The 13,207-nt window shown below is 37.9% G+C and overlaps 1 protein-coding gene across 1 annotated transcript in view; it reads right to left on the bottom strand.

The window, feature by feature from the left end:
* LOC116301886 (hemicentin-2) overlaps positions 1 to 10,071 on the bottom strand; it is a 79,422-nt gene extending 69,351 nt beyond the window's left edge. Inside the window, exons 1-10 of the mRNA XM_089037134.1 lie at positions 9,767 to 10,071; positions 9,603 to 9,669; positions 4,061 to 4,133; positions 3,542 to 3,671; positions 2,719 to 2,914; positions 2,274 to 2,421; positions 1,845 to 1,871; positions 1,443 to 1,487; positions 797 to 856; positions 74 to 397 (exon numbers count right to left, since the gene is read on the bottom strand). Coding sequence (XP_088893260.1) covers positions 74 to 397; positions 797 to 856; positions 1,443 to 1,487; positions 1,845 to 1,871; positions 2,274 to 2,421; positions 2,719 to 2,914; positions 3,542 to 3,671; positions 4,061 to 4,133; positions 9,603 to 9,669; positions 9,767 to 9,822 — 1,126 coding nt within the window. The 5' untranslated portion in view covers positions 9,823 to 10,071. The remainder of the gene's footprint in view (positions 1 to 73; positions 398 to 796; positions 857 to 1,442; positions 1,488 to 1,844; positions 1,872 to 2,273; positions 2,422 to 2,718; positions 2,915 to 3,541; positions 3,672 to 4,060; positions 4,134 to 9,602; positions 9,670 to 9,766) is intronic.
* Between the last annotated feature and the right edge of the window lie 3,136 nt (positions 10,072 to 13,207).

The following is a 13,207-nucleotide window of genomic DNA, read 5'->3' as shown; positions in this document are numbered from 1 at the left end:
TTAACCCTGCATATCCGGTATTTATGCATCATTCCCTTGAAAATTCAATGGTATAAATATAAATGTGTCTTACCTAAAACCGTAAGAGCAAATGTAGCTCTTGCAGTTCCACCTTGACTCTTCGCCTCACAAACATACGTTCCTTCATTGAATCTACCAACCTCGCGAATCTTCAAATTACCATTGACAATACCGACATCATATTCGAAGTAGCTAGTGATCTCGAAGCCATCTCTTGACCATGTGATCGTTGAGGGAAACTTCCCCGTTGCTGTGCATGACACTATTATTTCAGAGCCCTTGACGGCCCAAACTTTAGTACCAACGAGAACAGAAAGGGACGTTTTCTTCCCGAGGATGTATTTTGGTTTTGTGCTTACTTTAATGATCGGAGGATCTGTAAAAACATTGAATACTTTAAAAAAACCTAGATTAATGATGATAAGCTAGAAAGGATCAACTATTCACAATCTACCTCTATTCATAATTTTAAGGCGTTACCCTGAAACCACCTCTGGGCTGATCTAAGTCAGGGCATGGCTAAATCACAGATCGAACCCTGAAACAACCTCTGGGCTGATCGAAAGATTCAATTGGAATTTAGCGTGCAGTTCTTGTGAAAGCAGGAAAGTCGGAGAACCCGAAAAAAATTAAATTCAGGGAAGAGACCTAACAAACTCTACTACTCCCATGTGGTGCATGAGGAATTGAACCAGGGACCCGGAGTTAAGAGGTCAGTCAACTTCCATTCATTACCATTCATTGACATAGATTTACCTAATTTCGTGCAGCTTACCTTTACCAACTTTTGTTCCTCCTCCGCCACCGCCCGAACCAGCAGCAGATGCGTCAGAAGCTAGGATTCAAAAAGGAAAAAAATTCGTACGTTTTGACTCATCTATAACTGAAGAAACAAGAAACGCGCGCGCGTGCTGTGTGTAGTTATAAAGCACGCGGGAATTGGCAGAACACGAGAGAAGTGTGAGAGTGCTCTGCCAATCTCCAAGTGCTTTATATCTGCACACAGCACAGCAAGCAAGTTTTTCATTTCTTTTATAAAATACAAAAATTTGATAACCGTTTTTCTTGGATAGAAATGACGCAGCTGAAAGGGCGCGCGCATGCTGTGCGCTCTCATAAAGCACGCGCTCCCAACCAATCAGGACGCGAGATTTAGAACAGTTATTTCATCAAAAGAAATAGAAAACGCGCGCGCGTGTCGTGGGCAATTATAAAGCAGGCAGGATTGGTAGAACATTTTAGTAGTGTTAGGAGGAGCATGATGCGTGATGCGTTCCGATTGAATAGACTGATAGGTCTTTTGTGCGAGCCCGCTAGTAGCGAAAAACAAATCGCCATCTGCCGAGGGATTCTTGACGACAATTTTGATGCGGTTATTGTCCCTGATCTAATGATTTTCATTATATTTTGCGTCAGCTTACCATCGTCGTCTTCTTCTTGGTCAAACGACTCTTCCCCTTGAATATCTAAAAAGAAAAAAAAACAAAGTCATAGTGGAAATGTCATCACAATATTTCTTAAAGGCGGGGACCGATACCCAGTAGACACTATTTACTTGCAAAGTAACTGTCATGCTTTTGGAAATTGTCAATTTCGTATAGGTTAAATTAGCGCGCGCGCAAACATTATTATTTGAAACAGTAATGATAAAAGGGTAAATTATACACCGTGAAAAGATGAAAAAACTTACTGACGTTTCGGACGCTAGTCCGTCGTCGGAGTAAAAGAGAAAGAGATGGTAAAATCCCCATTTTACTAGCTCACACTAGGTTTTAGCTAGTTATCTCATTATTATTTGAAGATATTTATAGAATATGAATTACCATGCCATCCTCCTGGCGATTCTTGCACTGTGGAAGCAAATGAAATACAGTTAAGAATAACAGATACGCCTTTACTGCGGTTTTCGATACTCTGCGAACGCGGTATTGCGGGTTGCACGCTGAATTCGATTTTTCGCAATCATCAATCAAAAATAATCATTCGGTACCAAGTCTTTTATATCTATAGCTGGCAACAGTGGCAAACCAGTTTCACAACAAGCAGTTAAAATGCCTCAGTTCGCAAAAGTGAACTCTACAAAAGTGAACCTCATACAACGCGAGACATATGGATAAAATCCATGAGTAAAATTCGTATGTCGAGGTACGAAAATACCACGCCGTGATTGGTCAATTCTGTGACAATGCCATGCGAGGTGGTTTTTCTCAGTGGCATAAAATCTACTCTATTTCTCTTATTACATGACTTACTGCACTCAGGTTTCTTGCATTTTACAGCTTTAGCAGGCACCATCCCGTCACAACTTGAATGAGGTAGTGTAATGACTGTACCATTGGCAAGGTTTTGTTTACAGACGACAGTTCGACTCTTTCTTCCTTCGCCGCAACTTGAGGAACACTTATAGTAATAAAAGGAAATGAAAAACAGTGAGTAAAGATATAAAGGATTTGAGGGGCAAGGAGTAGAGGAAGTGAGGGAGGGAGGGAGGGAGGGAGAGAGGGAGGGAAGGAGGGAAGGAGGGAAGGAGGGAAGGAGGGAAGGAGGGAAGGAGGGAAGGAGGGAAGGAGGGAAGGAGGGAAGGAGGGAAGGAGGGAAGGAGGGAAGGAGGGAAGGAGGGAAGGAGGGAAGGAGGGAAGGAGGGAAGGAGGGAAGGATAGTAGTACTCGAGTAGCATCAACTAGTCGTAGTATATACCTTTGACCATGATCCAACGTGGAATTCAGGTTTACAGTCAGCTAAACCGCATTTACGTTTCCATCGCGGAACTTTCATCCTCGCGCATTTCAGACTCGAGACTTTAACGTTGTGTCGGTTGATGCATTCTACATGTCGTTTTTTCATTCCTTCACCACAAGAGGTAGAACAGGGACTCCATTTCCCCGTGTGCCAGCTTGATAATAAAAAAATAGAGCAATAAAAATATGTCGACAAAATTATTTGCAAAGTAATGGAGCTGCTCTTTCTCTAAAATTTAGATCATCAAAACATTTCTCTCTTTCTCTCTCTCTCTTCATTTAAAATAGCACGTGGTCTCGATGAATCTTAAAGTCCATATTAACCCTACTTTCAGTATTGATTCTATATGAACTGAATAGTCGAATGGTACAATATTTCATAATGATAAAAATGAGGATGGTTTTTAAATACTGTTTGTGTAAACCAGTTAAAATTCGTATATTTAATGAAGCTTTCAATGATGTCACAGCCATTAACACATTGGAAGTATAAACCTTTATAACTTAAAATGCAACTCTCAAATGGAGAAATATTTCACCACTCGACTATTCACTTCATTTAGAATCAATACTAAAAGTACTGGGTCCGGTTGTACGAAGGGTGGATAGCGCTATCCGATGGATAAATCTTATCTAGTGGATAAATATATAGGTTAAGAGCATCGATTTATCCACTGGATAAGGGTTTATCAATTGGATAGCGCTATCCACCCTTCGTACAACCGGGATTTATATGAATTTTAAGGAGGGGGATATAGGACCAAGATGAAACCATTATTTACCTGTGGGCACATGGTCGCATGTTGCATACCCTAAGGTATCGACCAGGTGGGTTTAGATGTCGACAATGCGATGGTTTAACAGCTAGAGTACTTGTCTTGTTATAACATACGTAAATACCTATCTGAGTACCTACGAATATAAAGAAAATATATGTTTTACTTCAGGAAGAATTCTTTTTAATAAACTACCTCAAAGTGAGGGGTGCGTCACAACCACTACATGATGCATCATGGGATACATTGGGATACATCATAAATCCTGTGATGCATTGTTTACGCGTGGTGGAAGTAAGGGAAAAAAATCCATAAAAAGTGTTTTCACTCGACAATACAGCTGGACGAAATGCTTTACATTTTCAGATCACATGACATTCCATGGAACCCGAACAGTGAATGACCACATGTTGTATCCAGGTTAATGATTGTAATCAAGGATGTATATTTAACAAAGGAATGATACTCAAGAGAATAACACGTGGTCTGAAATAGGATAACTGAAGATCCAAGGTTAAAACTGACCTCCTCCACATGGCTTTGAACATTTACTAAACAGTTCTATTCTGAATCCAAAATTGCTTTTCTTCTCTTCTACCTAAAAATACAGAATAAGTGGTGATTATGGCATTGGGTTTTTTAATGTGTTTTTGTTTTTGTTGTTGTTGTTTGTTGGTGGGGGTTGCCATCGCTAGTTACTATTGATGTTGCTTTTAATAGTTGCGCAATTGCCTTTTTTCATTATTAACTAAGGATTTGTTGATTAATTGCGTCGATTATTTCGGTCAAGTCGTCACCCTTGTTCTTTATTTAGATTATCTACTGCGCAAATTCGAAAAATAATCTCAAAACATAATTTCTTATGCCCTTGTATTCCTAAATTAGAGGAAAATTGATACCAAAAACTTGGCCTCAAAATTTAATTTAAAATAAATACGATTCCCACATTCCTTTTGAAGATTACGACGATAACCTAATAAAAACCTATAATCCCCTGTCATCGTTTCCATTTTTAGTCTCCTTCAGTGGACCAGGAGTTAAGCTTTAGAGAGTGATCAATTCTTGCGCAAACGTAAGAAGTCAACAGTTTACTTTATTATGTGCGGCACGCGGCTGGTGAGAGAGAACATGATTAAATAATGATCGGTTGGCCTCACTAAGTAAGTACCGTGTGGTACATGAATCCTTAACAAAGATCAGGTCATTGGGTGGACAAGAGGAGCACATCAAACGTAGTTAAAAAGCTGATAGGCATTTAGGGTCGATTGCTGATGTTAATCTTTTGTCAAGTTGGTTTTCAATGTAAGGTCTTTCCACCCTTTTTTTTTTTCTCGGTCGCTTTTCTTTAATCTTCTCTAAGATTTAATTGCGCTTAAGCTGATTTGGTTAATGAGTATCACAGGCGTAACTCACACTAAGACAAAAACAAAATCTTACTTAGAAATTGAACATTGAATTATTTTTCTATGCTTGCGCTATTGATACTCTACTGTGCAATTATTGCGCATGCATCACAGAAAACCCTAACACTTGGCAATCCTGTTTCTTCTTACAATGACTCCATTTTGCGGCAAAAGAACTAATAAATTATTTTTGTACATATCTTTGAAAAAATACACCTTCCAGTAGAATAAAAAAAGACAACCAGCCCTTGTAGTCTGTTGCCTGAGGTGCTACAAACAGTCTTCACTCGTAGCTTCTTGTGACTAGTTTTTCTTATGAAAAATGTTGTTGTTCTTTTAGTGGGAAATCATTATTTTATTAAGTGTGCATTGCTATTTTGATTGACGTAAAAAAAATTGTTACGAATAATATTATCTCAGGGACTACCTGGTCGCTTCCTGGCGATAACCTAGTACTTGACCGTTATGCTATTTAGCAATGCTATATGTGCACTTACTTCAAGAAAATGTCTTGTGAATACTGAATACTATATAGCGAATAACATCTGAACCAAGTCAAACCAATAAACCCCTTGCATGTGACGTCAAAGGAGCTCAATTTGGAGGACAAAACAAAAGAATTTCAATATCCTGAGAATTGGAAATCTATTGTTATGTCCTCCAAATTGAGCTCCATGTGCTGAAAAGAATCTATACGAGTAAATTAATTTATATCTATTTGCTTAAATCATTGCGCAAAAATAGCTGTATTATCAATTCATCGATCGATATTTGTTTGCTCAGGCAATGAGTAAAGAATAGTAATTATGATATACGTAAAGAAGAGGTAATCATTACTGGAGTGATCAGAGAATTCTTGTCTGTAAGCAAGGGATTATCTGCTAAGAGGCTTTGGCTAATGACTATTACTGAGCTGAATTCTTGCTTTGCTACGAAACGATTGTCATATTGAATAGCGTAGTTGGATATACAACTTATATCGGTAGAAACGAACTCCTTTATCCGATCATCTGGCCTGGAAACACCAACTCACGCATACGATCATGTTGAAACCTGGAAATGTCACCTCACCTCTCGTATGCGACCATCTCTCGTATACGACCATATTAAAGAAATACTACCTCTCGTATACGACCATCTTCAAGAAATACTACCTCTCGTATACGACCATCTATCTAGAAGTGACTCTCCCATATGCGACCACTTACCACACAGTAGGGTAATAGCCGAAGCGAGCATGAAAAGTTATGACAGTTTTAAAATAATGAAAAAATATTCAAGTGGAATGACGTAAAGAAACATAGCTGTAGTAGCATAAAATACAAGCCTCCCTTTTCTAGGGATACACAAGCATGTTAATCAAGCCTTTTGTACTTTCCGCACAAACCACTATCGGAAAAAAATAAAACGCTATAAATTTTTTAGATAAATTTTGACCTAATGATAACACGTTATTGACCTTAAATTAAAGAAATATGTCTCCTAAAGTGGTTAGATTTCCATTAAACACTTGTTGCATGTCGAGCTATGTTACGTGTCAAGACTTGGGATGACTATCGTTTTGCGCTCACTCATAACTAAATCCAGCCCATAAAGCAGCGAGTTCCTGCATCTCTAGTTACAAGAAATACAACTAACTTATTCAGTGGTTTGTCTCGTACTTATGTCATACACGATGCCAATGATTTTACGCGAATAGCCTACAATCCGTATTTTGATCGTCCTTCCTCTACCTCCCCCCCACCTCCCCTCCCCCCCTTTCCCCTCAAAAATTACTACATCAGGCATGATTCGGCGACCTAACCAAACATTGCGCACGAGATCAGTACAGATCAATACGCCGTCTGCACAAAATCTGGTTTTAGAACATCATATCATTAATCGCGTCGAGTTCATTTGTCGTATTTTCGTGTTTTCCATTGCCTATTTAACACGTTTTACCAGGAAATCCTGAATTCCATGGTTAAAGTAACGCCATAAGTAAATCTATTGCCATTATGAACATGGATAAGGCGATAAGCCAAAAGTGTAAAAAACGCTTGAGGCGATGTGTAACCTTAAAACACAGGGTGTCTTGTTTTTACTAAACAATCGATAAAAATCACATCAGAATCTCATACATCTATGCCCTGGCCTCATAGACCACAAACTTAAACCATAAACCATTATAACCATATTCACTATAGATTCTCATTTTCCGAGGCTAGCATCAATAAAAACTTGATATTAGTTTTAGCTTTCCAACTTGAGCTTTGAGATTTTTCTCGACTAAACTAAGATATTATTTGGCTTATCTTTCCGTGAATTTATTCCGGATTATTCTCGTCTAGACCTTATTTTGCTTCCCGTCTTCAAGTGTCGATTTGGCCAACTTTTCGTCAAAGTCTTCATAAGGATCTTTCAATCATGAAATCAAAAGATATATCTTGAAAGAAACTAAAATCAATACGCGTGAGACATAATATAAACTAAACCTATTCCAAGAAAACATGAGTCTGAATAAATATTTGAAATACTTAGTCTTGGATTGGGTTCAGCTTAGACAAATTAAGAAAATCAAAAGGTATTGGATTGCTCTAACGTATGTCGACTAGACAAGGATGCCTGTTTAGTAATCGCAGCAAATGTACGATTTGTGACACGCACTGAGTGAACCTCGAGTGGGAACTTCGGATTCAAGAGGTTTAAAACGATTAGGAAATCGAATTAAAAGAGAAAACGGTCATTGTCACAAGAATTGAAATTATTGTCGGAAACAGCGCAGTATTTTTGGCGCGCTTTTTCCCTATCCTCTTTTCTATTCTCTATTGCACTTATGTTTCTGTAAACAGTGTAACGCGCGCTGTGATTTGGCGAAAAATCCATAACCGCGTCACACTTTTGTCCCTCTATTTCTTAACAGGAAACCTCGGTGCAATTTAATTTTGAATTAATTACCTAGATTGCGCGTTAACTTTTAACGCGCAACAGTAGTTAAATAATAGTCAGCGACACCGTACGAAATGGTCTTTGCAACTTATACAATGTAGTCCACTTATAATTTGATAATCAAGGGATATCATGTGATGTAAAGATACTTGTACGCGTGGTTTCCTCAGCAACCTGACTAGACTAAAGAGAGTTGCACTGAAAAAAGATTGCACTTGTCCGATATATATATCTAGGACGAACTAGAAAGAGTCCGGCAAACAGAAATGGTTCCTCTAGTTCGTGGTTCAGCGCTAACATAATAATGCGATTTTAATTTTCTCTTATCTCGTAATTAAGCATACTTTAAAGTAATTACTGTTGTATTATCTAGTTAAAGTAATAAGAACAATTTTCAAACTGAAATAAAAAAACACAAAACAAAACAGCAAAAACTATACAAACAAAAAAACGTATCTAAAAATAGCAGCGCATCTAAAATTGAATGATTTTCCACACGTCAAGAAAATAAGACTCTTGACTTATGCAGTCATAGGTCATTCCCTTCTAGACAATCCACAAGCATATTGATTCAAATTCGTTGATGACATTCAGAGTTAAATACCCTTACACCGCCATCATGTTCTAGAGCGACGCGCGCATTACGATTACCCCTTTTTTCTTCAAATATATTTTCTAAGATGCTTTGATTATTAGTCATGTTTGTGCGCAGATATATAGTGATGTTACTTCGAAGTCCAAAAAATTTTAATCTATAGAAAACATCTAAATACTTGTGTACTTGAGTGAACAAATTATCGCTGTGGAAAGATTGCAGACATGAAAAAAATGTCATACAGTCGGGGTCACATAAACTCTTTCCTGTCTTTTGGTCTAAAATTCTAATTGAATGTCAACAAAGGAATATCAATACCTTGGACCCGATGTTTACATTGTATTTAAGGTAACGCAAGTGGAATGTTTTGGCGCTCAGTTTGAGTCGCTAGAGAACTACTCACTTGAGTGTAGATATTTACATACCGCGCGCAATTTGCTTTATCATTGATTAATCACGAGGCGGTGAGATTCCGGAGTGACTACACTCCTACTTTTAAGAAGCCAAGGATAACTGGAAGGAAGAAGTTGACCTTTGCGGATGCTAGCGATCTAGTTGTGAACTTACGGATCACATAAACTGTGTAGTTGTTTCACAAACAGGCTTCAGCGAATGGTTCTAAGTTTCGAATTGCTGATCAAGTCTCAAAATCAATTAGAGCTTGGAGTATTTATCGAATAATCAACCATAAGTAAATATATATTTTTTACAATGTCAAACGAAGTCATGAATCGCAACATTTTAGCATAATCCACCCTTTCACTAATCAAAAATATATGTTCATTTTGTAACGATTGGTTCCTGAAGAGCTAGTTGAGGACTCTGTTTCTGATTTCTCGACTATCACACAGAGTATAGAGTAGATAACAAAGTGTAAACGCACTCACGCAAACGTTTAGTTGTAATATAGACGGATTATGGCGTGCTGCGTTTGATTTCATTCAAGTATTTTGATTAGGAAAATATCTACGACTGTAGTGAATAGTTACGACGCTGGAGAGCAATAAAACACTAGGATATGTTCCTTAAGAGAAAACTGATGAAGACCCCATATCCATGCGCGTTGGTTCAGAATGAGCCGATTTGATACATCGGATAAAATCTTTACACCCACGTGGTGAAAAAAAAATGTCTAGCTTACCTTCAACTGCGAGTCTGCATGAGTTTCCTCACAAATAACCACAGCTATGACGGCCAATAATATCCCCCTAGAAAAACATACAGGAAAGATACATTACCATGGTTGAGTAAGGAGAGAGCGGGCATCAGACGGAATGTAATTGAATAAAGTTCGCACAAGTTTACCATAATAAACACAGGCTGTTCCTCTTTGGAGCCAGCGTCGAGAAGAAATTATCCATTCTGGCAAAGCTGCGATCGAAGACAGTTTGAATACGTAGCGATAAATCCAAGTATTCGGTGTTCGATGTTCGATGTGCGCGTTTTAATCAAGGATAATCAAGAGTTACCATTTAGAGACACAGTTATGGATAAAGAAATCCTCAAACGAATCTTAACGCACAGCCATTCTCAATACAGCCCAACAATGTCCCAGTCATCTGATCGTGGTGCGGGAGAAACAGAGATTCTTGGCATTCAGAGAAAATGAACGAATATCATGTAGAAATGTCACACCTTTGGTGACCCCTGCTTTATTATGATGAAATTTGAGACGACTTCGTTCTAAGGGTCCAGCGCAGTTGAGAGCTCAAAGGATTGGTCGTCATCGTTTTGGATCCTATCCTAAGATTATAATACATGACAAAAAACATTTTGTAAAGTATATATTTGCCGAAAAGAAACAAAACAAAGAAAAAAATAAAATAAAATAAAATAATAAAAAATAAAGACGAAAAAAAAAAGGCAAATAACACTATCCTCGGATTCAATTTTGAAATTTTGATGCGCGCAATTTCACGGCATTGTTTTTGAAATACAAGAAATAAATAGCAGTTTTAGAATTAGTAATAGTTTTACAGTTTATCGAGATATCATTCATCGTTCAGACACTAACCAAACATATCAAGGATAACAAAGAATCTCATTAAAAAGATCGGAAACCGGAAGTCAATTGTGAATCTTTTAAGGCCCTGACCGGAAGTGCTAGCTTGCACCACCTTGAAATACCTCATTACCATAAACTAATTAAATGTAATATTTTTCTTTCAAGCGTTTTGACATGTCTAGGTTAATTAATTAACTAGTTAAAAGACAACTAAAGTAAGATCTCTAGTTTTCAACCTAAGGTGACGAGATGTAAGGTGCTATATGGTCGACTCAAATGTATTTTTCTTCAGTCTCTGAGTAGTGTACAAACGTTTCTGACCCCTCTCTCCCAGAGGTGGTAAGTTGGAGTAACGGCACATTCAACTGACTGTGAGCCAAAAGGTGTAGCCTCTGCGACAGTCTATTTTATTAACGAAAATCTCCTTTGAATTGACGCCATGATTGGAAGGCGTTCGGATAGAGGTCAGATAAAAAATGGTATTAGTCCATTTCGTATTGACTGACTTCAATATACATTAGTTTCCCTCCCTGTCCCCCAACGCTGCCACCACATCACAATCCGAAGATATCAGGCCGCCTTTATAGAAACTGTTAGACTGATCCCATAAGTCTGTCGGCACGATCGCTCTCTGTCGATATTTTTTGCGACCACCAGGAACAAAGGAGCGAAAACTACGACTTATGGAATCAGTCTAAGAAACTGCGTATAGAAAAATGAAATGGGATATATAATACTTGAAGCAAATGATATAAAAGGGTTTTTCAAAACGTTTCGAATCCGAGTAAATAAGAAAGAGTGCAAAACTGAGCTGAATGCATGACTTTTTCGACGCGCGCATTACGATACATTGGATTTTTAAACCCTGCATGTCTTGACTGCGCCCTAACAAATCTCTGAAATAGTATGGAGAGTTCTAGACACATTGCTGATATACTTCGTATTCAGGGTCATAACTAAGTTAGATACTTGACATTTGTTAGAGTGCATACAATATATCCGTGAAAAACTAACAAAATTGCACAAAAAAGTGCAAAGTTTTGTAGATCTACTGAACTTACTAATTTGCGTAAAACTGCGCAATTTCTTACAAAAAATTCACGGGTTTATAGTATGCACTCTAGCAAAAGAATTATCACAATGCTAAGTAAATATCTTTCTCCGCATGGTATCTACCCTGGGTTTCAGAGCTATTTATTCTCGCTCAAGCGTTTGCATTACAAAAGACTACAGACGCTTGAAATATTTCGTTGGTAGATGTCTGTTACAAAAAATTAATCTAGAAATCTCTTATCTGAGGGTTAACGATGGGTAAGTGTCAACGGAGATAGACGATTGATTATTGTAAAACACATGGTGACCATAAATGGGCTTAGACTAGTGAATAGAGAAACGGAGAATAGGAGACTGAAGATAAGGATGAAAGTAGAGTCAATCTAGGACAGGGCGTGACGCGACCAAAAAATGTGCGAGGTTAGACAAATGGATAGAAAAAACGGAGATAGAAGATAAGAATGAAAGTGGGTCAATCTAGGACTAGCGTGACGCTACTGAGAAATATGCGAGGTTAAACAAATGAATAGAGAATTGGAGAATAGGAGAATGAAGATAAAGATGAAAGTAGAGTCAATCTAGGACAAGCGTGACGCAACCAAAAAAAGGGAGAGGTTAGACAAATGAATAGAAAAAAAAGGAGATGGAAGATAAGAATGAAAGTTGGGTCAATCTAGGACTAAAGTGACGCGCCCAACAAATAAAGTGCGTGCCAGCAATAGTTTGATATGACTATAGGAGTATTGCAAGGCAGACCAAGCTTATAACCCTTGCAAACATGCGCAAGAACCAAAAAGAGACAGATGCCAAGGGTTATAGGAAAGTACTTATAAAGAAATCAATATAAACTTTTACAGAACACCTAGGAATCAAAAAATGCCATCAGATATGATGGCTGTACTATCTAAATTAGAAAAATCTGCTTTTGTTAGATGTTATTTATATAGAGAATTAATTTCAAATGCAAGGAGGTCAAAAGTGGGCGTAGTCTGACGTAGAAGGGCAGGGCGCGTCTAGACAAATGGAGTTTATCCAACTATTCTATAATCTTGACGATGAACTATGGAACACACCATTAGATGTTTGAGACTACTTTAGAAGGTGAAGTGGATGCCGCTAGTTATGTTGAATGTCCCTAAAGGGATTAGTCCAGTTAGAGACTAATGAATTCCTGATATTCTTAATTAAACCGTTAGATTAAGGTGGCATCATGGAGATTTTTAGTAGCTTGTATTTCACTAATGAAGTGAAATGTCAGAGGTTGATAAATTATGAAGACGAGTGGAAAATGTGCCAGCATGTATTTGGTTGGCAATCAATCAATATTACAAACGCATACTTATTGGAAAATCAACCAATAACAAAAGTGAATTATAACATAGCCATGATATAACGCACGCTCTGATTGGTTAAATAGCGTGCGCGATCGTGCATCCAGAAATGTATGGTGCACGCCGACGTGATCGAGTAAAGCACGCTATGTAATGAAGATTTCGTTAGAACAAAATTTGAATGTTTTTTGACAGATTAACCTACATTTTTTTACGCTTTTGCTATGTTATAAAAGCAAAGGACAATGCTTAGTTGTGTGTATATCCAGTTCTGGATGCACTTGAGAGGTTGCTTAAGCACTCAAGCTAGAATTTCACTCGGCTACGCTTTGTGCGACCCTAACGCTTCTTTCGTGC

Source organism: Actinia tenebrosa, unplaced genomic scaffold (assembly GCF_029948245.1).
Source record: "Actinia tenebrosa isolate PJP-AT-01 unplaced genomic scaffold, QUT_ActTen_1.0 PGA_scaffold0__85_contigs__length_37466705, whole genome shotgun sequence".
Lineage (NCBI taxonomy): Eukaryota > Metazoa > Cnidaria > Anthozoa > Actiniaria > Actiniidae > Actinia > Actinia tenebrosa.
This window is presented reverse-complemented; position numbering and strand designations above follow the sequence as displayed.